Source organism: Taurulus bubalis (genome assembly GCF_910589615.1).
Source record: "Taurulus bubalis genome assembly, chromosome: 2".
In the NCBI taxonomy this organism is placed as follows: domain Eukaryota; kingdom Metazoa; phylum Chordata; class Actinopteri; order Perciformes; family Cottidae; genus Taurulus; species Taurulus bubalis.
In genome coordinates, this window is record NC_136590.1 from 36,721,263 (window position 1) to 36,736,290 (window position 15,028).

The following is a 15,028-nucleotide window of genomic DNA, read 5'->3' on the forward strand; positions in this document are numbered from 1 at the left end:
TAACTGAACTTGGTCAAAACATTAACAAAACAAACGGATCATGTTAGCCTCGTTGTACAGTCCCTTTTCTGTTCGAGTTGGTGGTCCAGGTTAAGTGTTGTAATGTACTGTGACCGGTACCGGCAAAAAAAAAACAACAGCATCTTTGGACTAGAAAATACACATAAAGGGACCTTGGCTTGAACAGATCACATGAACATAAGACATCAACACTCTGAGTTAAAGGATCATTCTACAATATGTTCGTTTACTGTCCTCTTCTAATCATATGTAGTTTGAACAGTCAATAGTTTGTCAAGTTACTAACTGGTATCATAGCTTTGGTTTGTGCTTCCTGGTATACCCCAATTTCAGAACAGTTTATATTCACCAATATTTAATAAGAAAATCTATATTTGTTTTCACTTACCTCTAGTGGTATTTTGCCAATGCAGATAGTTTGGGTTTTTAGACCAGGCTTTGGGACATCGGAGATTTCTGCCCCCGCCCCATACAACCAAGTTGACTTAAATGTAGTCAGCGTTAAAAAAATTACAATAAAAAAACAGCAATAAGTCATCTAAAATAATCTGCAGAACACAAAAGTTTTACAGAAATCATTTCTTTTGTAGAAAGTAGTTCCAAAGAAAATAGCTGGCACCAAAAACCCACAACTATCTATAAGGCAAGATACAACCACAGGTGATTTTTTTTTTTTTGTGGACCTAAAATGTAAGAATAGTGAATTGTGTGAATGAAAACAGAAGAGGTTGTTTGGTAGACAGTAACATTCCTCCACTCATAGAAACGTAGTGTCTGAGATATTGTACAAGAGTCACAAAGGTCAAAGTAAATACGTTTTTCCTGTTCGTATTGATGAGTGTCCACAAAGACAGTGACGACATTTTTGAAATCCTGTAACATCCAGTTCCATATCATCAACTACTGCATGAGGAATTCTGGTTCACTAAAAGTAGCACTTCTTTCCCCACGATGACGATGCCTCCGGTCACATGACGCATGACTGACTGCGTTTAGGAAACTGTCAATGATGTCACTTGAGTTCGTATGAGTGATTACATCAAATACGCAGCAGCAAAATGTCTTCCATCTGTGGACTTTGGAGGCCCAGGGAGCGATTACATATGTTGATTTCCATTCAATTTTTATTACCCATGTGTGAGTCATCAGACATGAGGATGAAAAACTCCAGCCTGATCCTGGAACTAAGAATTAACAAACACTTAAGACATCATTCAGTAAAAAGCACCTCTCTAATGATTTTTAGAACCGCTTTACTAGGCCATAAGTTGCACAAACCAATCATCAAGGTGTAATGCTGTGTGGAGCAAATCCTGGGAAATTGACAAGACATCCAAATTCAGGTTACCAATTAAATTCAAATAAACTGTAAATACAGACAGTATGTGCCTATAAATATATACAAAAAGTATAGACAATTCTAATTTGTGTTTTAGTTCAATGTTAGGCCCTCAGCCTTTAGAGCCAGTGCATATCATCTCCGTATGGTCTGTGTGTCCATTTCTGAGTCGCAGGTCACTCCAGACCCAGGACGTAGTTGATGCCTTGCACAAATCCAATGATAACCGGCTGCCAGGCCACCAAGTACCGAAGCCAGTCTAAAAGTTGTCCATACATGACATGTGGCCTCTCCCAACTAGAACAAAATGGGTTAAGGAATACAAAATAGAAATCAATACTGATTAATAAATGGGTACCTAAATAATTTCTGAGCATTATATTTATTATATAGAGTTGCACAGTTGTCTGAAGTCTCTGAGCCACAAAAAGGAACAGGAACTCCGTATACAACCTATAAATGCTTCACATCTCGTTCCAAATAGCCTACAATGACCTGCCTAGAAACTCCACCTCAACTTGGCATTCCCCCACTGTGACAAGAAAGATGCATTTCTCCTGTAACTTGGCATGACTGGGTTTCCTGAACACTGGCTGGCTGTCATCTGTAAAAAGGCCCAATTTAAATTTGGACCAACTCTCACTTTTCTCTCCTCCCCCCTCCCCCCCCCCCATCATTTATCCAGTCTTATGTGATTTCTAAAATTACAACAATTAACTTAAGAATAATTAAGACAAACGATGAAATAATGCAGCACAGAAACAACAAAACAGATGAAAAAGGATACGGGTTGCTGAACATCCTCTTCAGATCCACCTTCTCTTTGCAGTACGGGCACATCTGCTTCTTTCCGACGATACACCATCCTCTTATGCAAAACTCATGGAACCTGGATGGTGAGTTAAGGCTCGGTACTGTATTGTAGAGCATCAGTCACTGCCTTAAATGTCATCGTTTTGAAAAGCTTACTTTTGGCAGCATTTGAAATATGAAAACATTAATATTGTAGCCATTCAACCTGTTTGATCAATGTAAATATGTAAAAAAGCCAGCAAAAAAAAAAAAAGCAAGAAAACCATCATTAGTGCCTTATAAGGACAGGTCATTTTAATTGGTATAGAAAACAAGACCGGAACAAGCAAACAAGGCACTTATTTGCAAATTATATAAATCGCTTAGTTTTTTCTTCTAAAATGTTATATTTTTTTGCTGGAGCTAGGCACAAATAATGTCACTATGCCGGCAGAGTATCAAATCAACAAGATTTAAATTGAAATTCAACTTTCATAGAATTACTAAAATTGAACACTAGTGGATTTATGTCCATATTTCGGGGATGTAAAAAAAAAAACTAAACAGCACATTGGCCGATAATAGTTTTTTTTTCAGTATTACAATGTTTGATTTGGCAGCAACAGTAAATATCTGATAACCGTTAAAATAACTACAACAACAAACACAAAAATATCAAACGTACAATATGCAAATTAGCTGCCAAAAAACAGCCTACAATAATCTACTGAAATGTTTTTTCCCTATCTGCCTTTAACTGGCAGATCAGCCACCTATATCAACCTGCTGATATATGATTTAGGCTCTATAATTATCTCGCAGCATGACATTCTCTCTGCTAATCTGTAAACAGTTGCATTTTATTTACAGTGGACGAGCCCAGCAGAAGACTACCATGGAGGAAGTAATATAAATTCAGATGAACAGGCCCTCACAACATCAACAGTCTGACATAAAGGTCAAGTTAGATAACTGCCAATTCCCCTTTAAGCAGCTAATTGAGTACACAATACAGTTTGGAAATATATCCATGATGACTATGCATTTTATAGATGTGAAATACTGCATCATGCAGCTCAACTTCTCCTTCACCGCTTAAAAAAAAAGATTGTATCATAAAAACATGTCTATATCTCACAGGGAAGGATACACATGGTTGCAGGATAATCTGTATGTGTTCTCAATGATCCCCTCCTCACTGACATCTACAAGGATGGGCTGACCGCACACAGCACAGATGTTGTCAGCGAGGTGCTTGGTTGGCATGCCAGATGCACTGTAGTACTGAAAAAAAGAGAGATACAAGTCTAAATTACATTTTATCCTACAGCAGTTACCTCCAAAGAAACATACAGCGTCTGCAATCTGCTGACTTACCCCAACAGTTGAAGCCATGAAGTCTGCACACATCTCTGCAAAGTCCCGTCCCAGGACCCCGTAGTACAGACCGTAGAATAGTAGTGAAACGCCAAAGTCCATTGCATCCTCTGGTTTTATCCTGGACAGAAAAGGCACCGTATGAAGGAATCCTGCTTTAGGTGGTAAAAAAAAAACAACTTTTACTTTGTTCATAAAACAGATATGTCTTTCTTATATATTTGCAGTGACAGTTAAAATTACCTTTTTGGAAGACAACAATAATTTGCTTTAAATATTAGTATGTTGGCGTAAAGATAAAATATGTTTTGTTAACCAAAACACCTTTTTACATATTTGTCTTTGCGTACAAAAGCTACAAAAAAAATCTGTTTGGAACATCAGCTGTAGCAGGACATTTCTAGGTAGGAAGTGGAAAATTGTTGGAACATCGCATAGGATGCGTTGAGGTACTTTCCTGTTCGGCCATTTCGTATTATGATCTGGAAAAGTGCTAATTAACAACTGTGAAAAATTGCGCATACTGTATGTAGCTCTTCATTTAGTTTGAAAACTGTCAATAAATAATCTGTTTTTAAACAGAAGTTACAACTTCACTAAACTAATGTACAGGCATGAAAACGGGTCAGGGGTGAAAAAGGTGAGAAGGATATTACCCCTCTAGGGGCGTCCGGGGGCATGCGCCCCCATAAGAAAAATTAAAATATTCCATATTTTAATATTTTTAAAGCATCAATCTGATGCATTTTGAGATGTTTTTTTTGACGGTCAAGTCAGTACCGAACAGCGGCATATTAACACCAATGAAATAATATGGAACAAACAATACATACCTGAATATTAGGTTTATACCAAAAAGTGTAAACATGACAACAGTATAGCCAACTATTCCTGTGGCATAGCTGATCTTGTAGAGAAGGAGGAACCACTTATACACCAACCTGCAGCCACCAAAGAGAAGGAATATGTTTTAGGTCAGAATATGTCATGGACAGTTCAATTCACAGTAATGGAGAGGCAGACCTCTTCATTTACAGCAATTGGATTATGTGTAAACGATGGTTATACCTCGGTGTGGTGCAGGCTAGAGGCTTGCGAGTGGCACGGAAAGAGATGTACGCTGTGATGACAGAGAAGATAAACCATGTGGTCAGGAACCTCCACCAGTGCAGTTTGGTAGTAAAGTAGAGAGGAACTACCCACATCTGGAACAGAGTCACCAGCTACAAGACAGCAGAGCATACATGTTAGAACAGCCGTTCACAACCACAACATTGGTGGGCTTCAGAGCACCATCTTGTGGGTTGCAGTGGTACTGCCAAATATTTTGATTAAACAAAAAATATTTGGGGTAATTAAAAAAGGCTCAAAACTCTGCAATTAACACAATTATTTCAATGAACAGTTACATTTGAATATGCATGTACATCAGGGAGAAAAAGTTACCTGCGTCAGGCATTGTGTAATCATAAAAACAGAGGCACTTAACATTTCATATTTGGATAGATCGGGACAAGAAGGAAAATACCATTATCGTTAAATGAGGAAATTATTATTGATATCCCTTTATACAATACACCATGTGTTGACTCATGGACAGGACATTTTAAAATGCAGACAGTGCATAGTATGTTCTCCCCTCTTAATGATGTGTCTTCACAGGATGGTATTTCCAAACATTACATACAAATCTCAAACAAGCTGATTGTGTGTCTTACATTGTATGACTTTGGATGTCTCTGTTTCCATTGCACGAGGACTAGCTGGGCGACGACTAGTGTGACTATGAGGATCAGCACCATCTCTGCATGCATGGCCTCATGTCCTTTGTGTTTGGCATGCATTCTTGCATGCTCCACCCTGCGGAGAAAGAAGAACATACTCAACTGATATTATGTATCTAGGAGCCGTATGTTTTTTTGCAACATGGGTGTGTCCTTAAAGGTGTACTGAACACCTCTGCGTGTTCGTGTCTTCTCATGGACATGACGGTGAACTGGTTGAAACGTGTGAACTTCAATACTTGTCTAAAGGTTCTCGATTAGGAGATATATATATATAGTTATTTTCATTCCCCAAAACCTTGTGTATTAACAAATTAAAATGCCCGCAAATGTTACTCTGCACCAGAGTGCAAAAACAGAATTGTGTTGTACAGATTTAAGTTTTTTTTCTATCCGAGCACATGTCAGAGAAAATAATCATATTATAATGTTACAAAAATAAATGCATCTTCCATTAAGGGTGTGGCAAAGATACTAACCTCCACTTCTCTTCTGGTGAAAGCTTGGACACATCAAACTAAAGAAAGGAAATATACAAAATAAGGACCATTACTGTTGACACAGAGTGCACACTATAAACCTCATTTGAAGACAGAAACAACTATAATAACACCTAACCACAGTGTCAAGCATCCAATGTTCTTTAAAACCCTGTTTCTTACAATGCATACCAATTACAAAGCATATGAAATAACTATTTGAATTGAAACATTACAATTTTGAGCAGCAACACAAGATGGATGTGTGTCAAAGCTGGGTGCACACAACCCTCCCAAATATCTATATTTACCAACTGTTAACTTATCAAATCTTGCCATGTGTATTTAGTAGTTCAGTCCCTCCCAAGTCGTTGGGCTTGTTTAGCTACTTTAACTTGAATCAAATGAACAGCTGCCAGCAATAACTCATGTAATGTTCTCTTGGGAGCTTCCTAGCTGACAAAAAAAATGCACATAAATGCAGACTGTCAGTGGCTACACTAACAGGTATACAGCTACAGGTTCATGACTATTAATTATTCTAATCACACATCCTGCTGCGAAGTATAGTGCATTTTCTTGTTTAAGTCCTCATTTGCCCTTGTTTTTATTATAACAAAAGAACAGTATTAGGAATAGATAGATGCTAACCAAACATGCATCACACTTGATTCAAAAATATGTACATTAGGTTCACCAGTTGCAGATTTCCATCCAAACCCTTAAACTTAAATTATAAGTGAACCAAACAATAGGATTGGATGTGTAAATTGTCAGCCTATTATGACGCCAGCCATGCACTTATTCTGCCTCTGTTGCACATTAGGTAACTACACCTACTCATGACTGTCATAACTTTGAACTCGTTTCAGTTCACTTGGTGGCGTCTCTTGTCCCCTGTGAGCTCCTGCTCTGACCTCAGTTTATCATCCAGGTTTGACCAGAAGATTGAAATCCCGCAGGAAGTGGTTTGCTTGCTTCCCCCCGTGGCTTGACACCGATACACCTCTTGGCCCTTAGCGCAGACATGGCACCGCGTGACCTTTGACCCGGTCAGCCACATCGACTGTATTTGTAGAGTGCACTTCTGAACGTAGCGGTAAATATACGGGTGTGGAAAACGCTACCTGTATAACAGCCTGAGCCAATTTGACCAGATTAAAGCAACGAAGCTAAATTGCATAGTTTTTACGTTAGCCTGCTAGCTAGCTGAGGACAGCTGACGCTCTCTGGGCGTTTCTCTCTTTCGCTGCTGTTTTAGTCGAGCAATGTGCCATCAGTTCGGTACAATGGACCACACATGTAACTTATATCTCGACCCCACACCTCGGCTTGGTTGACAGCTAAACAGGAGCTAGCTGCTTACGTTGGGCTAAACCCGGGAATAACGTCAGCTAGCAAACACAAAGTCGGTTGACAGCTGGAACTCCAGTATTTAGTCACCGCCATCTCTTGTATCGGTCGCAGTACCTCACTGTAGCCCATTGCTCTTACCTGGTGCGGTTCATCGTGATGCTGCACTCCATGGTCGTGATGCTGTACTCCATGGTCGTGCTCTACACCATCAACCTCCACCTCGAACACCCCGGCCATCTTCGGAGTGCTGCTTTACCGTTCCGGGCCATTACCATTAGCAGCAAACCTAAGAGGGTCACATCCGGTCTGCTTTGGGTTCTGTTTCTTCAAAATAAAACCCGGAAATCATTTAGTAATAGTAAAGCTGTGACTTTCTGTGTTCTAGTCAAGAACACAGCTCCAGTCAAGATATAACTTGCAATTTGCACTTACTGTTTAATAGTCATACAAATCTAAAAAATATTTAAACAGAGCTTTAATTTATCAAACGTTATACACGTGAGGGGGCTACACCCTTGAACATCATTATAAGTACAGTAAAATACTCATATTCACTGTTTATTGTTATTATTTTTATTTTATTATTTTTATTTTATTTTTACGTTTCTTGAATGGTGCAGGAAGTGCTACAAAAATGATGATTGTAGCTGTAATGGCTGTAACACCAGGTGTACTGCTTTCATACCTTCATGGAATATTACACATGATCTATAGTCTTGCCATTTGGCTTATATTGCAGCGTATTTATATAATCTCAAAATGTATTAGTGTAGTAATCATGTAAAGGGGGAAATACACATGACTGTGAGTCACACCTTGTTCAGATAAAAGATAAGGTAATCCTGTATTAGTCCCGCAGTGGGTACATTGCAGGATTACAGCAGCAGTGCACACAAGAGACACGTAGTAAAATAAAAAGTGACAATCATATGTGGTTGTTAGAGATTTGTATATATTGCAACACAGTACAGATGAAGCAAACCTACTTACATGGCATCAATGTTTTAAATTATCCAATATCCCGCCAGATTTGCCGGGAAAATGTCACCGGAAGATGTAAGAATGTGATGTGATTGGTTCAAAAGCCCGAGTCTCCTCTGATTGGCTTAGCCGCTGACACAATGCAGTGTAACTGGCTTGTGGGTCTTTGGCGCTCTCAGTTTAAGATTCAACCGTGTGAGCCGATTGTCCTCAGTGTAATAACCTGCTGCAACAACTCTAAACCACAGGCGTTGTGTTTGTTTGGAGGCTGAGAATCTAGCATTAACGACTGCTGTCTGAGGAAACCAGCTGCCGTGTTGCCAACATGCATGTCATTAAGCGAGGTACAGTAGCGTGGCTTTTTTTTTTAGCAGTTTAACTTTCTTGCAAATACTGTCGAGTAAATGCATTGTTCCAGTGACGGGGGTGTCAATGTCCTGGAAAAATCTTTAAATGTATTTAACATGCGATACATGTTAATACTCAAAAGAAACACTGCACAGTTTTCTTCAACTCAGTTTCTGCTATTAAAGGCTGTTTTATGTTTCTTTGTGTGGTGCGTTTCCGTCAAGACACCAAACAAAGACTAGAGTTATGAGAGGACAAAAGATGACAATTTAACTTTCTTACTTTGCAGGTTGGTTGCCGGTCTTTATGTTGAACAACGTTTTTTTTTAGTTTTTTTTTTTTTAATGTTTTAATCGACAGCTTTTGGTGTTTACCCCCCGCCCCTTCTCCTTTTTTTTTATCGTAAAGGCTTTGAGAACTTTCTTCTTTAATGGATGCGTCAGTAGAGCGTTATTATAATCGTGTTGGCATCTCTAGTATTGGCGCGAAGTAGCACGGTTTTGTTGTTAATAATAACTGGTTCGACAGGTGTTGCGCGCGCTTCATCTGAGATAATTGATCAGGAGAGGGAATCCATATAATATCACGGATATTTCTTGAGCGTTTAAAACAGTTATATTCATCATCTATCTTAAGAAATTTCCTGAATAAGTTTACATATTAACACACAACGTTTTTTTCAGATGGACGCCATGAGGGAGTTACTTTTGATAAAATCACATCCCGCATTCAGAAGCTTTGCTATGGACTCAACTCTGACTTTGTTGACCCTGTGAGTTCAAACCACTATAAAGTTACCCATCAATGTTAAAAAAAACAAAACAAAAAAACACGTAAATGAGCAACACTGTTGACACTCTGATTCAGTGATCTTCTCCCACATGCACATCCCCCTTCTATGTTTCTGCAGACCCAGATTACAATGAAGGTGATCCAGGGTCTGTACAGCGGAGTCACCACTGTGGAGCTGGACACTCTGGCAGCAGAGACGGCTGCCACGCTCACCACCAAACACCCTGACTATGCACTCCTGGCTGCACGCATTGCCGTTTCTAATCTCCACAAAGAAACCAAGAAAGTATTCAGTGGTGAGGACAAGTTTTAAATTAACATAGAAAATACACTGCTCTATTGAAAAAGTTTGGATTTTTGTGTACGTTATACATGTGTTTATAAATATAACTTTGCATTTCAAATAATATACAAAAATAACACCATTTATGCACTATACATCAATTTAGTCATCTTGCTATAAATGATGATGATGCTGCACATTGTGGTATGGCGTTTCCCGCTTTACGAGAAACCCTGACATGATTGATTGTACATTGTTAAAGTGTTTAAATTATGGGTTCTGATATTCTGATATTGGGTACTCTCTTTGCTATTGTAGATGTGATGGAAGACCTCTACAACTATGTGAACCCCTTAAATAAACGCCCCTCGCCTATGATCTCCAAGGGGATGTATGATGTTGTACTGGAAAACAAGGGTGTAAGTCACATTTGCTGTGGTATTTTGTTCATGTTTTTTTTCTTTCATTCCAATGTTCATTTTGTAACATAAGATATCTTCTATCTTCTGCAGCGCCTCAATTCTGCCATCATTTACGACAGAGACTTCTCCTACAACTTTTTTGGCTTCAAGGTAATGTTTTTCATTTTGCATTTAACATCTCAAGCCGATTCTTGAATCATAAATCTAATTTGTCCCCTTTGCTCTAATAGACTATTGAGCGGTCATATTTGTTGAAGATTAACGGCAAAGGTGAGTTTATGTTCCTTTAGCTTCTTAAAAAGTGTGTTTATGAATGCAGTGTTTTTTGGGGATATTTGCAATTGTTTATTTGCTAAATCTCTTTTTTTCCTCCTTCTGTAGTTGCTGAGAGGCCCCAGCACATGCTAATGAGAGTGGCTGTCGGGATTCATCAAGGAGACATTGATGCAGCCATTGAAACCTACAACCTGCTGTCAGAGAAGTGGTTCACCCATGCCTCCCCTACTCTGTTCAATGCTGGCACCAACAAGCCACAGCTGTCAAGGTAACTTCCGGCAAGTTGACCAAATTTGTGATACGTTCTTTTTTCCTTCCCTAATCTGATGCGGGGTTTTTTTGCAGTTGTTTCCTGCTAACCATGAACGAGGACAGCATCGAAGGTATTTATGACACACTGAAGCAGTGTGCCCTCATCTCCAAGACAGCTGGAGGTATTGGATTGGCCGTTAGCTGTATCAGAGCAACAGGCAGCTATATTGCTGGGGTGAGTTTAATGCACACCACAGGGATTCAAATCAGGCCGATATAGAGGAGCTTTGTTTTTGTTGTTTTTGTATCGCTTACAGTGATTCTGTTTTTTCAGACTAATGGCAATTCCAATGGGCTGGTTCCGATGCTTCGAGTCTACAACAATACAGCACGCTACGTGGACCAGGGCGGCAACAAGGTAGAGATTTGCAGCACACAATGGAGCTTGGCATTGTTGCTCTGGAGAAACCTCTGGTAATACGTTTAATCGCCTCGCTCTCTGTGTTTGCTCATTCAGAGACCCGGGGCTTTCGCTGTGTATCTGGAGCCGTGGCATTTCGATGTGTTTGACTTCTTAGAGTTGAAGAAGAACACTGGTAAAGAGGAGCAGAGAGCCAGAGACCTGTTCTTCGGCATGTGGATCCCTGACCTGTTTATGGAACGAGTGGAGAGCAATCAGGTGAGTAGCTGAGGAAATAGCCTCCCTGACTCTCATCGGTTACAGTTTGAACAAAGCTTTATGTTCTGTAATCCATTGTGTGTGTGTGTGGTAGTTTGAAGCTCCTGCAAAATCTTGAGCATTACAAGGGGGGGATGTCTCATTGTGCCTTTCCTGCTCTTGTAGGATTGGTCTCTGATGTGTCCCAGCGATTGTCCTGGGTTAGAGGAATGCTGGGGAGAGGAGTTCGAGCAGCTTTACACTCGGTAAGACCGGCACACCAAACTCTGTTTTTAACCAACGGCTCACTTCTTAGGGCTAACTAACCCGTCCCATGTGTCCGGTATGTCCTCAGTTATGAGAAGGAGGGCAGGGCTAAGCGTGTGGTGAAGGCTCAGCAGGTGTGGCACGCCATCATTGAGTCTCAAATAGAAACTGGTACACCATACATGCTCTACAAGGACGCCTGCAACAGGAAGAGCAACCAGCAGAATCTGGGCACCATAAAATCCAGCAATCTGTGCACAGAGATCGTCGAGTACACAAGCAAAGATGAGGTGAGCGACGGTAGACGTTGCCGTTTCTGCAATATTCACATTAGCCACTACGTTATTTTTCTCAGTGCTCATTTGTTTTGTTCTTCATTCAACTCAGGTTGCGGTGTGTAATCTGGCATCGATTGCCCTCAACATGTACGTCACCCCAAAAAAGACCTTTGACTTCAAAAAGCTTGCATCTGTCACCAAAGTCATTGTCAAGAACCTAAACAAGATTATTGACATCAACTATTACCCAGTGATTGAGGTATGCTCTCTTGTCAAGTGTTGCTTGTCTACCATGAAACCAGGTCGTATGTGCTCTGTTAACAAATGGCTCCTCTGTCCTGCTTTACAGGCTGAGAGGTCTAACAAGCGACACAGGCCGATTGGAATCGGTGTGCAGGGTCTGGCTGATGCCTTCATCCTCATGCGTTATCCCTTCGAAAGCCCAGAGGCTCAGTTGCTCAACATTCAGATCTTTGAGACCATTTACTACGCTGCCCTGGAGGCCAGCTGCGTGCTGGCGGCGGAGCTCGGCCCTTACGAAACCTACGCTGGCTCGCCTGTTAGCAAGGGGGTGAGTGGTTTTCACAGTATCTCGAATCCATCCTGGGATATGATAGAGTAGTTTGGGCTCAGTTTCAAACTCATTTTGTTTTCCAGATCCTTCAGTACGACATGTGGAATAAAACCCCAACAGATCTCTGTGACTGGGCAACATTGAAGGGGAAAATTGCCAAGTAGGTCTTCCTGAATGTCTTCCTGGTTGGTGGATCTACGTTACTGTATGTGGAGATTGTGGCTCATCCCTGCTTCTCCGTCTGTGTCCTAAGGCATGGTGTGAGGAACAGTCTGCTCTTGGCCCCAATGCCCACAGCTTCCACCGCCCAGATCCTGGGAAACAACGAGTCCATCGAGGCCTACACTAGCAACATCTACACCCGCAGGGTGCTCTCGGGAGAGTTTCAGGTCAGCATTTAATGCACTCTCTTCTTTATGTCATCAAAGGTGTGTGTTCATATAGGGAAATGTTGTTAAGTGTCTTTTCTGCATCTTCCATAGATTGTGAATCCTCACCTGCTGAAGGACCTCACAGAACGAGGACTGTGGAGTGACGAAATGAAGAACCAGCTGATTGCGCAGAACGGGTCTATCCAGGTAAAGGATCACTCTTAGAGGAACCGTGTGTAAGAGTTAGTGGCATCAAGTGGCGAGTTGCAGATTGCAACCAACCAAACACCCCTCAGCTTACTCCTCCCTTTCCAAGGGTGTTGGAGAACTGTGGTGGCTTTCAGGTACGGATAGGTATCTTCAAGATTTTATTTCTACTTGGGGCTACTTTTATCAATGTTCTGTTCTTCTCCATGACTAAATAATTACTTTTAAAAACAAATCAATTCAGAATAGAATTGGAATTTAAATGGAACTAAATATTGTTTCTAAAGCATCAACAGTCATGTTTACAACAGCAACGTCACGATATAAAGTAATTAATATCTCACTGGAAACAAATCTAAAATGTCTATAAAATAAGTGACATTCCTGGATAAGAGAGTAGAGGAGAAGGGCGATGTAGCTTATAAGAAATGACACTAAAACAATAAAAAAAACACCAGTAATGTCAGGGCGCATCAATACTCAACTTAAGTTTGTCCGTTTTGGGCTTCTGTAGAAACAGCAGGCAGGAAATGGCAGACCATATAAATGGCTTTTTCTTAGATAACAAAAACACGATTCTTAGTTTCAGGTGATTATGCACTGATGAAAACATAGTTATGAATATTATATTCCATTTCTGCCAATTATTCCACACCTCTGCAACGTCTGTCCATACTCCACAGGATATTGAAGAGATCCCTGATGAACTGAAGCAGCTGTATAAAACTGTGTGGGAAATCTCCCAGAAGACTGTCCTCAAGATGGCAGCAGACCGTGGGGCCTACATTGACCAGAGCCAGTCCCTAAACATCCATATTGCCGAGCCAAGCTACGGCAAACTGACCAGCATGCATTTCTACGGTTGGAAGATGGTAAGTTAGGAGTGGGGGACTAAAGGCTTTGTAGATGCTGTTACAAAGAGACACGAAACTACGTCCTAATGCCGCTCTTTGGTCTCTCCAGGGCCTGAAAACCGGCATGTACTACCTGCGGACGAAGCCGGCTGTGAACCCCATCCAGTTCACCCTCAACAAGGAGAAATTAAAGGACGCCCAGTCAACCAAGACCAAGGAGGAGATAGTGTGTTCCTTAGCGAACAAAGACGATTGCCTAATGTGTGGCTCCTAAGTGAAGTGTGACTCCCTCAGATAAGCTCACTTCCCCTTATCCACTAGCTTCCCTATTAAAGATATATTTTAGGAAACACCATGTTCTTTTTATTTGTGTAAGATGTTGGAACGAGGGTTTTACATATGCCACTGTCTTTAAGTCACAAATCTTTGCGCTTTCTATTTAATGTTTTCACGGGTTTCATCATGAATTGTGCATCGTTGTATAGAATTAATAGGCTACAAATAATTAATATTTTCCCTTTGTGTTTTTATCAATACATTTGTATAATATGTGCGTCATATTAATGAACTTCATGTTTGTATTTTATGTGTGTGGGAAATTAAACTTGTTGTAAAATGGTCATAATGTACGTCTCATTATTACACTATTGTCAAGCGTATGTAAAGCTTTCATTATAGCTCAGAACCTGAGTATATACATATTAATCCTGCATTTGAGGCAAGAACAGTAATTCATGATTACATTTACAAAGGTTAAATGTTTGCGTTCAGAGAGAAAATAGTAAAGTAGTCAGCATGCTGTTCTTTCTAAATGTGAGAGGCTTTTCTGTCACCAGGCACCCTCTGACGGGATGGAAATCGTGACTGGCTAGCGAGGCGGCGTGCCTGTGCATGTCTGTTCGATTATGGATTTAAAGATCTTGGAGGCTTTTCTGTTAAATTACATAAAGTGTTTTAAACATCATGGTAAAGCAGGCAGATCAGGACCGAAAATTAAAATGGTGATGACTTAAAGTGCAACAAAGGGCTCCACGCCGAGGTGTTTTTCTGGATGGGTCTTGGATCTGTCTTGGGACGGGTGATACTGCAGGTGAAGAATTAATGAACTGCTGTGTTCATGCATGCGGCCTCATGGGAGCAGTATGTGTGAAGCAAGCTGACACCTGAACTGTCACACTGTAGCAGGTTGTTGGTCTGCTGCCTACTGAAAAGAAACACTAAAGCAGCACTATAACCTCACAAAGTTAATGTTCTACACTATGTTCATAAAATTCAGAGACACAAAAATAAACGCAATTTCAAGTGTTTTAATTGTGT

The 15,028-nt window shown here is 40.5% G+C and overlaps 2 protein-coding genes across 2 annotated transcripts; one reads left to right on the top strand and one right to left on the bottom strand.

Annotated features, from left to right (window-relative positions):
* rnf121 (ring finger protein 121) lies at positions 1–7,412 on the bottom strand. Its single transcript, XM_079214296.1, has 9 exons — positions 7,287–7,412; positions 5,793–5,830; positions 5,248–5,389; positions 4,598–4,752; positions 4,363–4,470; positions 3,530–3,650; positions 3,303–3,436; positions 2,148–2,249; positions 1–1,657 (listed from the first exon to the last, which is right to left on the bottom strand). The coding sequence occupies exons 1-9, from the start codon at positions 7,383–7,385 to the stop codon at positions 1,537–1,539; spliced, it is 1,020 nt and encodes a 339-aa protein (XP_079070422.1). The 5' UTR covers positions 7,386–7,412; the 3' UTR covers positions 1–1,536.
* A 1,042-nt stretch (positions 7,413–8,454) lies between these two features.
* rrm1 (ribonucleotide reductase M1 polypeptide) lies at positions 8,455–14,303 on the top strand (the record flags this gene model as incomplete). The annotated part of the gene is made up of 19 exons (XM_079238032.1): positions 8,455–8,473; positions 9,161–9,249; positions 9,388–9,565; positions 9,871–9,971; positions 10,065–10,124; positions 10,205–10,244; positions 10,356–10,518; positions 10,596–10,737; positions 10,837–10,920; positions 11,020–11,181; positions 11,347–11,426; positions 11,516–11,717; positions 11,815–11,964; positions 12,055–12,276; positions 12,363–12,439; positions 12,533–12,668; positions 12,762–12,857; positions 13,541–13,729; positions 13,821–14,303. The coding sequence occupies 19 exons, from the start codon at positions 8,455–8,457 to the stop codon at positions 13,983–13,985; spliced, it is 2,355 nt and encodes a 784-aa protein (XP_079094158.1). The 3' UTR covers positions 13,986–14,303.
* Positions 14,304–15,028: the final 725 nt, after the last annotated feature.

Bases quoted from the DNA above. Each gene is read 5' to 3' on its own strand.
- rnf121 (XM_079214296.1), bottom strand. From the start codon at position 7,385: ATGGCCGGGGTGTTCGAGGTGGAGGTTGATGGTGTAGAGCACGACCAT. The intron at 4,753-5,247 runs GTAAGACACACA...GCTGTCTTGTAG, and splicing joins GACATCCAAAGTCATACAAT to CTGGTGACTCTGTTCCAGAT. The intron at 3,437-3,529 runs GTAAGTCAGCAG...TCTTTTTTTCAG, and splicing joins TCATGGCTTCAACTGTTGGG to TACTACAGTGCATCTGGCAT.